Below are 19,537 nucleotides of genomic sequence, written 5' to 3' on the forward strand. Positions count from 1 at the left end.
ACCGCCTTTCACTAATAATGGAACAATTTAACCTTGAAATTGCGCAGATTGCGATTTCTTCTACTGCGCACGAAATTATTACGTTATTATTTCCGACTGCTCTTATATGAAGCCTATTGCATCGTTTTCTCTCGCTCGGTGTCACTCTAACTACGTCATATTTTTCTGTCAAAAATATCGAACTTCACGTTTGTGTGGTATGTTTATATATTATATTTGCAGCAGCGATTTTATTTGACGCAGATGACGCGATCGATTCGGAAGGAGGCCTTAAAACAATTTAAAACAGTCATTACATTACATTCATTCATCACGTTCAATCCAAAGAGGAGCATGCCTTAAAATAGTAGAGTTTGTAGTGTTTTTTTTTGTTTTTACGAGAAAAAGATATTCACCACTTGCTGGTCCCTACTCTGATTCCAAAGAATATATTGTGATTTTGCCAGAACTGGAATTCTAACCCAGAACTTTACATTGTTGACTGTAGTTCTGGGTTGGAATTCTACATTATACGCTGACACGTTACCGCTCGACTATCGTGGGGTATGTGGGGTGATCTAAGCATTTTTTTTATTCTTGTCATGACTCAAAAACTGCTGGACCAATATTGATGAAACACATTCAACGTATAGACTACATTTCTGATAAAAATTATACCTAAAAATGGATAACTCACCTCAAAGACTCGTTAATCGTGTAAAGAATGCAAAAAGTGTTGAAAAGTGGTAGCAGGAGGATTATAGGAGGTGCTATACCTACTGCGAAAAAAAATTGAAATAAGCTCACTGGGCCTATTAATTGAGGTCACTGCAATGATAGGTAGATATTCTTTGACATTTCAGTGTTAACATATAACTAAATAATTAGAAGATAAAAAGAACTTTGTATAATACCATGTTTTTAAATTTTCTGTTGAATCATATTATAAACTTGACAATTTTTTGTATTAATAAATACTTTTTTTGTACTGAATAAATATAGAATTCCGAAATGTCATTTTGACATTTCATATTGATTTACATAGTAACGCACGTATATATTAATAATTTAGTTGCTATTACTGGACAAATAATAATACGAGCTAATAAAAACGTGGTAAAATATCCCGACAGATTGGAAAAATATTGTCGTCTAGTAATTGTAATCGATATTCACATTCTAAGCCCCAAAGTAGGAGAAAAGGGTCTCCTAATACTGGCAATCCTTTCTTATTATATCGCAGCGCCACATCGGCGGCCATGACACTTCAAGTTACAATTTTATTTTCGCAGTCTAGTAGACCATAGCCTACTCGAAGTTAGACATGCCTCGTCTATCTCATTGATTTGAAAGAATCAAATCAAACCAGTCTATTTTTTCATTCAGATATATTTCATGCGAACGACATCGCAGACGTTTGGTTGTCAGAAATAATTTAATCGCAATTGATTGCAATAGTGTGCGGTGTGAAATATAATTTTGTACAGGTAGATATCGCAACAAATCGTTCGCGATGTTGATAAAACCTGAATAAAAATATTTACGGAATGCAGCGAATCGATTTCAAAACTTTGCATGCGTTCAGAAAACAATAAGAAATGATATTACATTAATTTTTCTGAAGTGAACGGCTCATAGTATTAAACAATTTGTTGAAAAATCTGGTGAGAATTCTAAAAGTCTATAAAAGAATCTGGAGAAATATATAATTTACATAATTTGTTTGTTTCAATTTCAATTAAATTTATTTATTTTTAGCTTATTGTGGACATTACAAATTATAAGTTTAAGACGTTCACAACATGACATGAAACATTATTTATTATAAAGAAGGAAAAAAAGTAATAAAAGCGATAATTAATAATTACAAGATTAAAAGAACTTTTTACATACAACGTTTTTAAATTTTCAGTTGAATTATTATGCTCAATATGCTCAAACTTGTACTTGATATGAAGTAAATAAAAAAAAAACAAACAAACAAACAAATATAGAATACTAAAATGTCATTTTGACATTTTATTTTGATTTTAATTTTTCATACAAAACATAATTAACTGAAAATGAATTCAAAAAGTGGCTAAAAGTATTAAAAGAATGCATTGGCATCGTGTTCTGATATATTCTAAAAGTTTCAAATGTCTAGCTAGTCGGAAAGCTAGTTAAAAATCGATTGCAAGATTTGTACCGGACAAATAAGAATACGAGAAAGAGAACATACCTAATATAAACATACAAAAGCAGCGATAATACTGACAATACAATTATACATCTATAGAAGTTCCGCGTAATAATAGCGTCCACCTAAACTCACCATCTTTCAAGTGGAATATATCAACACCCGAAGCAATTTGGTTGAACATAGTTATCGCCCTCCCAATTCCCATTACCAGTGGCAGGTTGGTTCTGCACCTTAGGAGAATAAACAACTGATTCTCTCTATTTGTAAGATAGTTATCAGGGACATACAGGTCAACACTCCCCAGAATGGCAGAGTTCTCATTTATACCTCGTAAAAGTCGAAAAAAATAGGTAACTAAATAATTAATATCTCCTCTAAATTGCAGACTGCAGTATGTTCTCCCAAGGTGCAGAACCAACCTGCCACTGGTAATGCCAATTGGGAGGACGATAAATATGTTCAACCAAATTTCTTCGGGTGTTGATATATTCCACTTGCGTGAGGGTGAGTTTAGGTGGACGCTATTATTTTATAAATTCTTAAAATAGGGTCTCCTTAGCAAACTCGGTGTACTTCTTTGAACTTCTATAGATGTATAATTGTATTGCCACTGTTTTTGTATGTTTATATTATTATGTTCTCTTTTTATATTTTCATTTTTATCGCTTTTATTATTTTTTTCTTTATAATAATGTGTCATGTCATGTCTTGAACTTATAATTTGTAATGTTTACAATATGCTAAAAATAAATAAGTAAATAAATTTGTTTGTGGGTTTGAAAAAATAAATTTTAAATATGAATGGTGAATGGTGTTAAACTGTAGAATATAAAAAGAGTTCGCCACGGATGTACTCCTTCCCCAGGTCTCTTCAATGTGTATGGCCATGGCCCCCACAAGGGGGGGGTCTCTCTCTAATCTCTAATCTCTTCCCGATTCATATTCGTATGGTTTCTGCCAAAAGTTTGTAAGTCGATAATAATTTACGTATTTAGAGTTAACAACGCATTGCGTGTCTATATATTATAGAAAAAAATCAAGGTCTTCTGATATAGAACATGCACATAAAGAAATTAGCATTATGCCCGATTTTTGAGGGCATGTCAAACTTCAAATTGCAAATATGTACTCCATAATACATACTATCTCGCCGAAGTAAAAGCACTCTTTACAAGACATTTGTAAAGCCAGTGCTCACCTACGCATCGAAAACATGGACATTAACTCTGCAAAATGAACGAGCCCTGAACATCTATGAAAGAAAAATTCTCCGACGTATATATGGACCGATCAGGGACGGCACCAATTGGAGGAGAAGATATAATGCTGAGCTCTACGGGCTGTACGAAGATTGCAGCGCAGTTCAATCAATTAAGATTGGGAGACTGCGATGGCTAGGTCATGTACACCGTATGAATGACAATGAACCGGCAAAGAGAGTGATGTAGAGTGAGGCAGGCCAAAGATTCGCTGGTTGGATGGAGCTGCCAGTGACTGTCGTATTCTGGGGGTACCGAATTGGAAAGCGGTCACACTGGATAGGGACAGGTGGAGGGAGCTGTTGGAGGAGGCCAGGGCCTACACCGGGTTGTCGCGCCCCTGATGATGATGATAATACAGTGGTGGCGAACATATGGCATGCGTTTGAAGAGAAAAAATACATATAATAATAATATAATATGACAGATCGAATTGTATAAAAAAGGAGGTAAATACTCTTCAAGAATAAGCATTGGGTTAATATAAATACATATTAGTATAGATCAGTTCTTAGGCTTTATGCGTCACATATTATAATATTATCGAACTAGCCTCATCAGGCAGCGGGGGATGCTATGCCGCGAGCCTTTAATTTTGATTGATTTACAATGCTTGAGACCACTTTAGCAAGAGAATGCCTCATCTGATCGGACCAATTCTACCGTTATTTTTTGCGTAAAAAACCAAACTAATTAATATATTAACAAAAATAGTTTCATTTCTACCCACAAAAAAATGACTGCACTAAATAAGAAACAAAAACTTGGTGAAGGTAGTAATTCTGGCAGTTTCAAAAATGTATAGCGTAATTGAATAAAAGCGATAAAGTTCGTGAATTTCGTTAAATTTCTGTGAGTGGTATCTAGAACACCATCATTTTTTAAATAGAATTTTCATATTTTCCCCATGAAAAACTGCTCGGCACGTCAGACAGTCGAAAAATAATATTTGGAAAATTTTGGCACGCGTATGAAATATTAATGTCCAACCTCATTAATTTTAAATTAATTTGTTATTGGGAAGGTATTATTGGACGGATAATTTATTTACCTATTGTTATATTATTTCTGTCGCTTTGGATTTTGTTTGATAAATATTGTTTTTAAAAAAAATGTATTCAGTTGAAAATGTCCCTCTGAGGCGGACGAAACCGGTCCTAATTTATTGATTAAAAGTGGAATAAGTACTACAAAAAAATGCATTTTATTAAATTAAACAACAATACAATGCAGTTCCACCATGAATTATTAACAGTTAACAAAATAAAATAAATTATGTAAAAAGGTTCGCGAACCCTTCCATAGGATGATTTTGAGACTTATCAACTTTTGGCAGTATCCTCACGATATTATCAATGTTTGTTCTGAGACATGTACACTAAAAGCTAGAGAAAGGCAGAGGCGAAATGGAAAAGTACGAAACTTAAATCAAATTAAAATCTTTGGAAATCTTCAACTTTAAAAAAAAAAAGAATTTTGTCAGTATAATTACTTCGACGAAACTTTTACTATATATGTACCTATGTTAATATTAAATTTAGATAATAATTAGGTAGGTAAGGTACTAGAAAATAAAAGTAAATGAATTTATGTAATTAGTTACCTAGTTAATTGAATATAATTATTTAAAGTCAATAATAAGTACATATTGTTATGTTATGCCAGGCTTTCACTTTATATTAGAAAATGAAATAATTAATTAATGGAATATTTTTTGCTTAGCCCAAAGGAATTTATATGATACAATACATCCGACTTCCGTTGGCAATACTAATGTATATTCAAACTTACCGATGTAGTGGTAAGAAAAAAAACTTAATATGTTATGTATATGTAGTAGTGTGGTGCAGTGTTTCACACACTTGCAACTTAACTAAATAGACATTGATTTTATCGGCGTACCCCACTAGTTTTTTCTGACAGGGCAGGGTTTTGTGAATAACGATGACGTCACATCGACGTATTCGACATGTTGCGACGAATTTAGATGTGTGAGCCGGTTTAGGCCATCCGCTCACGCAGAAATTGAAATCTGACGAACTGGTTGGTGATGGAACACATAAACTGGCCAGTGACACAACACGGCGCTACTGAAACCTAATAATCTCATAACCTCAAACTGTCAAACCCATTGCCTTTCCTATTTCATTCTAAGCGTTTTCCGTAATATCTTTACGGGATTATTCTGACATCCTGTAATTATACAGGCAAGAGTATTTCTCAACGTCTGGCTTAAATTTAAAATGTATAAATTAAAAATCGGCTCGCCCATCTTTAACTGTTGACGTCTTGACTTGTTATTGCTTGTTTAATTCATATCAGACCTACCAATTTTTCTAAGAAAATATGATTTTTCATCGAATCTATTGATATTGGTACCACTGTTTAATGGGTGACTGGCAACTGAGAGACTGGGAGACTAGCATGTCGCGTCTCCTTGGTTTCAGTCGAGGACGTTTTGAGAGTCCTGCCGTCAGCGAGCCACCATTGAAATACGTCAGCTAGATACTGGAGTGTCAGTCTCGTCTTTTTTGAGTATTCACGTAAGCGGATGGCCTTAGAGCCGCTAAACATAACCACAAATCGCAGGAAGTAACAGTCTATGTGAACATTGTCTGTGACGACGAAGCCGAATGTACCAAAAAAAACTGGAGAATGTGTCTCAAGGCATATTGCGAATGGTAAACGACAAAAAATTTAAATAATAAAGAAAGGCTTTCTAAATTAATATATTATGTATAATTAGTTACATACATACCTATTTAATCATTTCGTTTTAATATTTTTACCGACATTTCTCTCAGGCAAGCATGCTAATCGTTTGGCGGCTTGTTTTTGCGGTAAATCTTGATAATTGAACGAATTATTATTCAAAGGAAAAATAAAACATTTAATAACACGATCTGGCCACTGACAATTAGTGAAATTCGGCAGATATCAACATAAAACAATCTCTCATAAGATGAACGTGAACAAGTCAACCAATCCGCGTACTGATGACCGATTCAGATAAAATTTACATTCATAATCGTTCACATGAACGGTCCGATTTGGATCATCTAAACTAAGGGTAATCTGGGTAGTCAACCTGGTCCCTACCGCCAGTGAGCGTTCCAGCTTTCATGGTTGGCGGTAGGGGTTTTAAAAACATTTTCATTATGTTTTCCTGGGTTCCTAACAAAAATTGAGCAAGATATCCAGTATTTATTTTCGCAGCATCAGCCTCAGGGATCTCAATAATAATTTAATTAATAAAATGCAATTTCATCAGACTTCATGCTGCTATGTATGCAAAGTATAAATAAAAATATATATTTAACTACAGTAAGTTGTTTTATAAATATTTATTCTGCCAAACTTAGCGAAAGTCTGACATAAATTATTTGGTAAGTAATTATTATTATATGCTTTAACTTGCTTTAACTCTACTTTATAATTTTTATTAAGTAAAGTTACTTCCCTACTTTATAAATCACCATTACTGTGGAACCGGCGGGCGGTTAGAAAATGTAATACTAACAGAGATACAAAAGTGGGCGGTAGGTATAAATAGGTTCACTACCCATGATCTAAACCATGACCCTTAAATACTGACAGAAAACATTGAAAACACTTCTGAAAAAATATATATAACCAATAGAAAAAAATCTTTTTTGAAAAAAAACGACACCCAACATGATCTAACCTGCGTCCTCGGGATTCGCGCCCACGCACATCGACCACAATACTATAGGCATCTTAATCTAATCGCGACAAATTTTAACTAATGGCTCTTACAATACTCTCTGAAGCGCTTTCCAAATTGAGTTACTATTGGCAATCAGCTTTTGTTTTTTTTTTAAATCAAAGTAGGTATCAATTACCTTAATTACTAACCAATTTTTTTCAATAAAAAGAATGTTACATTCTTAAATCTTGTGAATTATTCTTTGAATAAAAAAATATTTAACTGATAGATAACGTTAATATTGTAGTACCAATACGTAACCATGAAACATCTAGTATTAAATTGATGGTAACACTTCGAAACACATTCACGTTAGAGTACCGAATAACCTAATATATAATATTAAATACAATGTAACCTAACCAGCCCAATAGCTTATGTGTACACAGTAAGACCGTCTTTACTACAAGACTACAAAACGTAACACATTGTAACATCTTAATTAGTTACAATATGTAACCTGAAATACTAAATTATGTATAGGCAGGTATTTAGTATTTCAACTATAAGGCACTTTCTTTTATGAGTGAACGGAAAAGTTACGTGCGATAGACAAGTAATACAATTTTATTAATTTATATTATTCAATAATTGAATTCTTCAGTTCATTACATTTTACTTTCGACTACCTTTTTGCGGTCAATTTCTGCGATCAATTTCCTACGACTAATTTAATTGTATATAAGTAATTCATTGCAGTAAAACCGTGTTTTAATAAATTACACATTAGGTATAATGGCGTGGTGATTAAAATTGCCAAATTTATATTACTAAAACTACCCATCATAAGACATAATAATATTAATATGATACTTTTCATTGTATATTATGAGATCCTTCTTTGGAACAATGGAGTAGTATCAGACCATCTTCTTCTAACCTCATGGGTTATGGGCTCGAACATTTTTATATAAAAAAATATTTTTTTTTTAAATTAACCTGGCAGCTTAACACCAATAAATGAGTAGCTTGATATCAAAGTAGGCCAAACGTAATTTTTAACGAAATGTATGTTTTAATTGATTATTGTAGTGCAAATAATGCTCTTTTCAAAAAATCAACCGAAAGTATCAAAAAACGGTAGTTTTCATGGAAATTTTTGAGTTTATAGTTGGTATGTTATATGAAAAACGGACACTTTTCACACAATATGTTTGTGAGTCTCTTGTATAATTTTGTAAATGGTGTTTGGCCTACTTTGATATCAAGCTAATCAATTTTTCACGCAGTATTATGGGTATGATGCGTACGCCCACGGTGGCCGAGCGGCTAGTGCGTTGGCTTATAATGCCGTGGGTCCCAGGCTCGAATCCTGGGTTTGGCAAATACATGCATACACTGTTTTTCAATATGTGTTTGAAGTCGAGTATGAATCTAATAGGTTGAGCAAGTGGCTAACATCCATTTGTAAAAACAAAAATCTGTTAATACAAACCTCCACAATGACGTCTTTGATTTTAGCGATTCGCATTATTTATTTTATATCGACCTCTTCGTCTCGAGGGGTGTAGATAGGCTGTTAAGAGTCGATATAAATGGTACACGCTAACTTTATCAGTCGTACTTACTTGTTTTCGTGAACTAAGAATACGATTTGCAGATGGTGCTGATTAGTTTTTAAAATTCAATTAAACCCTGCCTAAACCAAACCATAATAGTTTAGGTATGGTATGGGCGAATCGACACAAAATAGTGCACACTTTTTCGGTCATACTTATTTGTGTTCGTCGAATTAAGAATACAATATATTATTACAGATGGTGGTGGTTAGTTTTTTTTAAATTCATTAAACCCTGCTTATATCGAAAGACCTCCAAGGTAGAATGCAAGAACTCGCGGATGTCAGTCAAACGGTCGGTCTAAAGATAAATGTCTCAAAGACAAAAGTGATGAGGAACTGTTTTTCGGACCCTGCGATTATCTGTATTAATGGCAACCAACTCGAGCAAGTCAGCAGCTACGTCTATCTGGGACAGCAGGTGTCCATAGACGGAAGCATGCACGATGAAATTGCTCGAAGAACAAAGCTGGGATGGACTGCTTTCGGACGTCTGAATAGTATCTTCAAGAGTGACCTACCATTATGTCTTAAGCGTAGGGTGTTCAACCAATGTGTGCTACCCGTGGTCACGTATGGCTGCGAGACGTGGACCCTCAACACGAGAGATGTCCAAAGGCTAAGAGTCACACAGCGAGGCATGGAGAGGTGCATGTTGGGTATCACGCGAAAGGACCGTAAGAGAAACGAATGGGTTAGGAAGCAGACAAGAGTACGCGATGTAATAAACGTTGCCAAACGGCTGAAATGGAGATGGGCGGGGCACATTGCTCACCGAAAGGACGGCCGCTGGACAAATGCCGTCATCCAATGGTACCCAAGGGGTACGAAACGGCCACAGGGTCGCCCTAAAAGCCGCTGGATTGACGAACTGGTAATGTTCGGCGGAAATACGTGGCAGCGAACGACACAGGACCGAGAGAGTTGGAGAAAGCTTGGGGAGGCCTTCATCCAGCAGTGAATTGACCCCGACTGATGATGATATCAAACTAAAATCGATAAAAATATTCTTCTATCTATACAATATTTTATTGGCTATTATCTACTCTGGCTTGGATTAGGCAGGGTTTAATTGAATTTTAAAAACTAACAAACACTATGTATCTATACATTGTACCTAGTAGTAGTTCAATGAAAACAAATACGTCCGACTGACAAAGTTTAGTATGCACTATTTATGTCGGATCCAGCCTACCTCGACCCTTCGCCACTGTCTAACATATTTTTTTTTAAAACAATAATGCACTTTCAATAAAAAAATAATCATGTACTTATTTGTATGTACTTATTGGTGAAAGCGAAACACTTGGTTAAAGTATCATGACTGAGTCCAAGTTGGCAACTAAAGCTGAAATACGTGAGGAAGTAAATCTGAAAACATTTTATTGTTATTATTCTGGTCGTGGCGTCACGACAGTTCATGCTAAACGACGTGAATCAAAATCAAAACTCTACTCTTTGCCAGGTCTGCGTAGGGATTGTTAAACCGGTAATTATGATACTACCCAGCGCTTGAAATAAAAATTAATTACAAGATAAAAAGAACTTTTTCTATTACCACGTTTTTAAATATTCTGTTGAATCATATAAACTTGACAACCCTATGTATTAAGGGGGGAATTATAGTTTGTCAATTTATGGCTACGGCCGTATGTTGTAGCTTAATCACTAGGGAATGACAAAAGAAATGGCGTATTTCAAAAAAACACTACCTTATTCTTAGGTCAATAATTATTATAAAGCAATCATTATTCATAAGATGTTTATCACACTTGAATAGTCAAAGACATAGCTTATAATAAGTATCTTTAGAATCATCTTCAAATGTGTTAATCTTGCCGATTTTTTGAATAATAAAATGCCTAATTCTTGTCAAATTTGGGATCACAGAGATTATCAATATAATTTTTTATCATGAATATTTTACAAAAATTATCTCGTAATAAATTATGCTAATGGTTTTATAAATGCGTTTAAAAATTAATAAATGTAAAAAATCTTAACACCACTGCACAGTTATGTACCGAAATATGACTATATTCTAAAACATTAGAGCGAGAGGTTTAAAAGAATACTATTTTATGTAACAAAAATACTTTATGCAGTCATCAAATGTTTAAAATAACTATAAAAGATAATAAGGCTTCAAAATTATATGAATAGATTATCTACAACGTTTAAGGAGTGTCCAGGATCATGGTTTGAAAATACAATAAAAACTCATTTTTGACCTTCGACGAGCATGTCCCCCCTTAATAAATACTTTTTTTGTACTTGATAGAAATACTGCATAAATATAGAATACTGAAATGTTATTTTGACATTTCATATTGATTTCCGTAGTAACGCACGTTTATATTAATAATTTAGTTGCTAGGACTGGACAGGTTACATGTAAGTTGTACGTATGCAGTTCATCGTGGGACACTTATTCGTGCGCCTGTGGAAATCTGTGGAAAGTGATCTGTGGAAAAAGTGAAGTATTAAAAAGTCATAAAATTAATTTACTTCATACATGTTTTTAAAGAATATGTGAAACTTGTCGGATTCATAGTATATTCATGAAGTAAGCCTCGATGATTTTTGTCTGCGGGACCGACAACATTATGTCCTTACCTTGTTTGCCACAAGTTTAAAGATAGTCACTTTATTTGACCGGCTGAGTAATACATTAAAATGATTATACAATTCTGTAAATATTTTCGGAAAATTATCGAGTGCTCCGGTTTGTAAAATCTTCCATCTCGAACGCTGATAAATATAGAACACTGAAGTGTCATTTTGATATTTCATATTGTTTTCAATAGTAACGCACGTATATATTAATAATTTAGTTGCTAGGACCCCTTAGCAACCAATAATAGTGTTTTACTTTTTACGAATTTTTTCCGAAATAACTTTCCATAGAAAACAGAATTAACTTAACATTAATTCAATTCTGCTTAAAGATGTCTAAAAGTATTAAAATAGTGCATTGTCATCGTGTTTTGATACTACTTTTGGTACTTTGAATATTTTATAGATTGAATAACACTTTTTATCTATTATAGTTTGGTTTCGGAAGGGCTTAATGAATTTAAAATATGTGTTATATGTGTTCAGAGTAAAATTAGGTATGGGTGTGTACAGTGTATTTTTAGCGTTTTTTTTTTGTATTCTTAATACATCCAATTGAATTATGGAGTTGTCGACATCCACACATTTTAAAATGTTACTTACCTAATAAATAATATGTTTGAAGCAAAATAGAAATATTTTTTATGTCAGGTTGTTTATGTTGTTGTCTTAAATTGGTTATTTGTAAAATTTGGTGCTCAGATTTGAATATGAAAACATACCATCGGCATGAGTCATTGAAATAATCATAAGCCATACAACATGGCAATAGCATCTACTTAACTCAGAGAACACAGAATTAATGTGAACTGAAACACCAACGGGTGTAGAGTAACAGGCAACCATTCTCGAGTGTGGAAGAAACGGGATACACTTAAACACGTGTCAAGAATACATCGTTATAAGCTTGTCCTTCATTCTGAAAACGTCTATGCACTGACGCTCATTCGATATTGGTGTATCTGAAGGTTGCAACAGACACTATTGCTGGTCTATAACGTAGGGCTCATTTTCGTAGAACACTCACACATTCAAAACCCTACTTCAAAATGTGCTATCTGAATTGTATTTATGAATTTGTTATGTGACAATATATAGATAGAGTATTTTTTGACTATTACCTATTATGGCTTGGTTTTCACATGGTTTAATTGAATTTTTTAAACTGATCAACACCATATTATGTAAATTTTAGTCTTATTTCAATGAAAACAAATACGTATGGCTGAAAAAGTTTAGTGTGCACTATTTATGGCGGATCTTAACAGCCTACCTCCTCCCTTCGCCACTGGTACATAATATTTTTCGCGCATTGCTTCCATCTGTGCGGCGCCTTTTTGTCCGTCGTCCAATTGCCCTAGCGTGTAGTCGGTCGAGCCAATTCGTCCCATTATTCTTGTAACTCATTTGCGTAAAAGTGGCAAAACAAATTATTTCGATGTTAATTATTGGTAAACCGGAAAACCGATGTTTCTGAATAAAACCGGCCCTGCAATCTTAAGTATATATACCTACACATATATTTATGAATTCCTTGAATGTTGGACGTCAGTAAACCGTGTATATTATATGACAATCATGTTTGCCCTGCTTATTGATCCCAGACGATGTCTATTTATATAGTTTTAAAATAAATTATAACGATGCATTTAACCTACTGAATCTAACTGGTACAATATTAACCCACTTCTGAGAAAACTGTACTGTATTATAGATCTGAAAGTATGTACTTTACTACTGTGATTCTCAACCACGGTCCGCGTAAATTAGGGTTACATGTAAATTGTACGTAAAACATTTCACCGTGGCACAGTTCGCCGTGAGCTTTCTTTCGGAAAGAGATAACCGTATACTATACAGTTTCCAATTTTATTAGATTCAATATGAACATTAATTCAATTTTCATAGCTGATTTAGGCAAAATTCATTAATTCAAGAATGAAAACATAACCTAACCTAACCTAACCTAACCTAACTTAACTATAAAAATAGGGTTACATGTAAATTATACCTACGTAAAAAATTTCACCGTGGCACAGTTCGCCGTGAGCTTTCTATCGCAGAGAGATAACCGTATACTATACAGTTTCCAATTTTATTAGATTCAATATGAACATTAATTCAATTTTCATAGCTGATTTTGGCAAAACTCATGAGTTCAAGAATGAAAACATAACCTAACCTAGCGAATAATCCAGTAGGTATATCGGCTAATTTCAAATTTTGTTTACTGCTGGCTTCCTGTAAACTGTAAAGTGACAAGAACCGTGTTTTATTTAGACATGAATTTTATGTCAGTACTATACGACCCAAAGAAGTTGGACGGTCTTTAATATATGGTCATTTACCTATTTCCAATGCAACATTTCACGGCGTACTGCATACGTAAAAATTTCCGGTCACGAAAATTAGGATTAGAAAAAATAATTAGAGCTTGCCACTTTTTTGGAAATTAATGAACACATGTGCACCTGTGACTAATATGAGTGTTAAATTTAATTTGTGATTTAAACAACATTCTGTAAATGAAGTCACGTTTTTAAATGAAAATGTTTATGTTTATTAATGTTTTTGATATTTGAAGGAGGACAAGTCAACAAAAAACAAGAAGTTTAAAGTACTCGTATCTAATCCTATCGTATACCTACATACTTACTTACAAATAATAACAAGATAAAAAGAACTTTTTATATACCACGTTTTTAAATTTCTTGTTGAATCATATAAGCTTGACAATTCTATGTATTAATAAATACTTTTTTTGTACTTGATAGAAATACTGCATAAATATAGAATACTGAAATGTCATTTTGACATTTCATATTGTTTTCAATAATAACGCATGTATATATTAATACTTTAGTTGCTAGGACCCCCTTAGCAACCAATAATAGTGTTTTACTTTTTACGAATTTTTTTCCGAAATAACTTTCCATACAAAACAGAATTAACTGAAAATGAATTCAATTCTGCTTAAATATGGCCAAAAGTATTAAAAGAATGCATTGTCGTCGTGTTATGATGTATTTTAAAAGTTTCAAATGTCTATCTAGTTGGGAAGTTAGTTAACAATCGATTGCAAGATTTGTACTGGATAAACAACCACCGGAAAAACAAGAATACGAGCTAATAAAAACGTGGTAAAATACCGAAAAGCATTCTCTCAAAGTGCCAATAGAGTGGCAAAGGGCGCCAGTACCAGCAATTTGAGTAAAAGAGTTTCTCATAAATGTGTGCCATGGATGCTAAAAAACGTCGCCTATGGCGCAATTTTTCTCGGCCTCTTAATAAACATTGTTTAGTGTGCACTATTTATGGCGGATCTCAACAGCCTACCTCCACCCTTCGCCACTGCCTTATGCACGCTTGATTTCAATGCTCATAATCAATTATAGTAATTTACTCATCAACAATGAATAATAAGAATTATTTATCATGCTTATAATATGTTCTTACTAAATATTTTTTTAATGTTTGTTGATTTTAAAGATTCGATTGTAAATACGCCAGCGATGTTGACATTTGCAAGAAACTAATCAATTCAAATGTCAAGGACGATGCAAATTATATTTTTTTTTGTATATTGCAACATTAGCAAGCGCTCAAAAATGTGGATACATAGGCAAGCCAAAAAATTACCTGTCTAAAAATGTGCAGTTTTATTGTTATTCAATTATAATCAGAAACTATTATGTAGATATATAATATTATATAAATAGAATTATGTGTGTTAGCATATTTTATGGTTATTGACTTTTATTATCATGAAATTTATTGTTCTCTAATCAAAACTTTTCATAAATATAACCACACGACACAATAAAACGAAAATAATTTATTTTGCACTTTTACGGTTCTTGTAAAGTAAAACGGTAAAAATAATAGGAAATATTTTTTTTTATTTCATTTATTAAGGAAACAAACAGTTACATATCGATTAGAAATTTTTTAAATATAATAAAGAACATGACAAAACAAAACAGCCAGTAAAATGAAACATTAATTTTTGTGGAATCTATTTAGGTTAGGTTAGGTTAGGTCATTATTTCGTTGTACCTAGTCACCCAATCATTTTGAACATATTATATTGATTAAGATGAGATATCCTAAGCTTGCCGGCAACACTGAGTTAAGTCCGGTTTATTTGAGGCTTTCTAGCGATTAGGAATGCAGAAGTTAGGTATATAATTTGATTTATTATGGCGTATTGAAAATCTGTGCTATTAAAAATCTATCAACATAATAGAGATAGGACAATTCGAATATTAAATTTATATTTTTTCCTGAAAGGTCATAGTTTTATTTATCGTTGTTCTGTTTTGTTATGGAACCGTTTTCAAGTTATGTATGTTCAATATATTATGTTTAGGTGTTTACAACTTCTCAATCGTTTAAAAATGTCTTCACATTCGAAACAGGTTTTGTTTTAAAAACAAAAAAATACTACTTATAGAAGAGCATAAAAAATTTATTATTATAAAATATTAAAATGCGTGGGATTTCCAAGAAGTATCTATCTATAAATTATAATATGTATGTACATTATCTATATACTTCGTACAGTCATGGTATGATTTATAAGACATTGTATTTGTTTTTTTTTCTATAATTATATTAATAATATTTGTAATATTATGGGCATTATGCATCATAACCTATAATATACATTGATAGGAATATCTTTTTTATTAATATACATTACTAACATAATATTTATACTTATTTACAAATAAAACAAACTAGGTACACTATACAAAACTATAATAATTGTAAAATGGATTGCAAAGGTCGTGTCATACTTGCATAATACTATTTGAAAGCACTCGTATAGTATGGAAGGGCTATGGCCTGTATTTTCATTAATTAATTCTATTTATAACACAAAAAATCGTTAACTCACCATCGTGATGTTTCCAATAGCGTGTCCACTGCAATAATGACTCTTTTAAATCCCGTTTCTTCAACAGTTCAATAACATTTTACAGCATAAATACCATAATTGAACACCAAAAAAAAACGAGTTAACACTATTCAAATAGATAATTTGTATAAGAGGCAGATATGGTGTAGAGATTTGTATAACTGTAGACAGAGTTAGTGCAACCTAGTTTCAAATGTTAAAATTGCAACTGAATAATAGCTGTTTTTGATCAGTTAGAGTGTGTTAAGTACATGTTATTTATTTTCTCATACACTTTTATGTCATCCACGATTAATATTATTAAAACACGACCTCGTTATTCAGCATAAAAATACGAGCGAAAAACTTTAAAGGTTTCTTTTTTTAATTAACCTAACATCCAATTTATTATTATTATTATTTGTAACTTCTTTAAAATATCACAATGTATTGTATAGTTGTTTTCACTGTTTAAAACATTATCACACGACTTTTGATTGATTGCCTAATCAATGTTGTACAGCGAACAGCTGACGTTAACGCCTTGAATGTTCGCCGTCGACTGAAAAGTTAATTGAAACAGTTTTAAGCTAAATTGTTTTTGTTTATTTCGATGAAAATACAGCCGGTGGAGTTATCGTCGCGTTTTGCGAGATGTCGACGAAGGCTGTTCTCAAGAACGACTAACTAAACGTAAAACTGACTGGGTAACTCGTTGTGAAAATATTAGCTGCAGCGCGATGGTAGGCACTTGGATAGAGGACAGTGTGTTCATGGGTTTACTTTCACTTCGTGTTGGCCAATAAATAATTACAAGATAAAAAGAACTTTTTATATACAATGTTTTTAAATGTTCTGTTGAATCATATAAACTTGACTTGACTAGTTTAAAATTGATCAAAAAAAAAATTGAAACTTGATAGAAATACTGAATAAATATGGAATACTGAAATGTCATTTTGACATTATTCATATTGATTTCCACAGTAAAGCACGTATATATTAATAATTTTGTTGCTAGACCCAATTAATAATAGTGTGTTACTTTTTACGGATTTCTTCCGAAATAACTTTTCATACAAAACAGAATTAACTGAAAATGAATTCAATTTTACATAAAGATAAAAGTATTAAAAGAATGCATTGGCATCGTGTTCTGATATATTCTAAAAGCTTCAAATGTCTAGCTAGTCGGGAAGTTAGTTGAAATCGATTGCAAGATTTGTACTGGATAAACAACCACTGGACAAACAAGAATACGACCTAATAAAAACGTTGTAAAAATGGCGTTTGATTTCAGAATCTATAAGTACGCTGTCCAAATTACCTTTTATATTTTGATTACTTTTTAGAATAATAATTATTAGAATATGTTACAAAATTTATAATAGCATATTGGTGACGTATTTATAAAACAATTATTATTAATTGCTGGCGATAAGTGATAAACGTAAATAAAACTAGCTGTCATAAATTTCTTTTAAAAAATACTTATTTTTTAAATATTATTATAAAAAAATAATTTATTTTGAAAATGTCACTTTCCTTTTAGATTCTACTGGATCTTACAAGATTCTACAATGTCATATTAGAATCCTTTTTGCCAAACTGTCATTGTGTCTGTGTGTTTTTCAAAATTGCATATTTTTAAATACTCTCCTAATGCACATGCTTGTATTTTATTTTTTAATTTTAAATTACTCAATTTTTAAGATATTTAATAAGGAACTCAGAAATAATGGGAACTGAAATACCTAACGGGTAAGGAGTAGCAGGTAATCGATTTCGAGTAAGGAATAATCCGGGATAAACTTAAATACGTGTCAAGAATACGCCATACGTCGAATACTGACAACTGCTCTTGGTTTATGCATTAACGCTCATTTAATATTAGTGTATTACACACACTATTGCACGCGTGTTTCATTTTCGTACGACACTCACAGATTCAAAACCCTGCATCAAAATGTAGCGTATTGAATATTGCCTATCGGAGTTCTATTTATTATCTGTTCTGTGACATTTAAAATAAAATCCCATGCCTTGCCGCTGTTTTACAAATTCATTACACACTTATTAACCAACAAAAACAAATTCAAAAGCATGTAAAGTAAGGTCAGGGCCGCATTTTTTGACGCCATGACTCAATTGATTGATATAATATGACAGAATGACAGAAAATTTAAAAGAGGGCCTCCAAAGAGACGAAACCAGTTACGAAGTTATTAATTATATTAAAAAAAAAAAAAAAAAAAAGATGCGTAGATATTTCTTACAAAATGCGTGTAAAATATTACCCAAAGCATAACAAAATTCATGCATTCATAATTTGATAACTAAAATAAATGTATAATATTCAGTATAATAAAACAGTGATGTGACGTTGGAGTAGGTAGGCCATGCTCTATTTAGAGGCGGAAAATTAATGCAGGAATTACGAATATGACACACATATATTTTAATCCAGCGCTCGAAATGGAAAAGTTAACGAACCTTAGCGCTCAACAATTTTCTGAATATATTAACATAGTTATTAAATTTGGTTTATATTTTTGGCCTGTCTAGCTCAGATGGCCAAATCATTTTTTTCCACAGGACAGCGAAAATTTTATCGATTTTACGAGCCGGAATGGCACTCAGGTGCACTCTGATCCATTTCGAGCCCTGTATTGATCGTAGATTCCGTGGTTGTGAGATTTTTTCGACTGCTGCGCTACCGTCACATGCTTTAACATTAATGGAAGTTTATATTACATAGGACACACATTTTTTTTTTGAGATAACGTTATTTTACTTTTACGGCAACATAGTCAAACAACGTTATGTCAATATTTTCTAATGTTTTATTAAATCTTCAGTAAAGTTTAACGCTAACTACATAAGTTACCCTTGTTTTCATATTTTTTTAAACTATCCCTATAAATTTTAACATCATCATAAGCAAGATAAATGTACAATACACAATAAATTATAAAATATTAACATTAGGTTTTAAATAAACATTTCCCTTGTTGAGTTACAAGAATCTAAAATAACGATTTTTGGCTCTCCTGTAAAGTTGCACTTTTGTAGATAGTGTTGTTCGACACTAAGCCCTCGATAGGTAAGTATATAATTTCAAAAGTATTAATAAATTGTACCTTACATAATTATTGTAATTCACCTACATACCTATATTCGTCTTTAGTACAAATTTATGAAAACTATTTCCTAACACCTACTCAATCGTTAGTGATATACTGTTGTATGTATGTACCTACTTGTGTATTGTGATTTATAAGAATTTTATAAGACAAGAAACTGTTTTAATTAAACC

General features: G+C 32.4%; 1 protein-coding gene across 1 annotated transcript in view; it reads right to left on the reverse strand.

Moving 5' to 3' along the window:
• Positions 1 to 16,785, reverse strand: part of LOC147069324 (uncharacterized) — a 94,841-nt gene extending 78,056 nt beyond the window's left edge. Inside the window, exon 1 of the mRNA XM_085950261.1 lies at positions 16,222 to 16,785. Within this exon, the coding sequence (XP_085806387.1) occupies positions 16,222 to 16,224 (3 nt within the window). The 5' untranslated portion in view covers positions 16,225 to 16,785. The remainder of the gene's footprint in view (positions 1 to 16,221) is intronic.
• Positions 16,786 to 19,537: the final 2,752 nt, after the last annotated feature.

Source organism: Rhyacophila brunnea, unplaced genomic scaffold (genome assembly GCF_057557595.1).
Source record: "Rhyacophila brunnea isolate RB1 unplaced genomic scaffold, BYU_Rbru_1.0 scaffold_23, whole genome shotgun sequence".
Classification (NCBI taxonomy): Eukaryota; Metazoa; Arthropoda; class Insecta; order Trichoptera; family Rhyacophilidae; genus Rhyacophila; species Rhyacophila brunnea.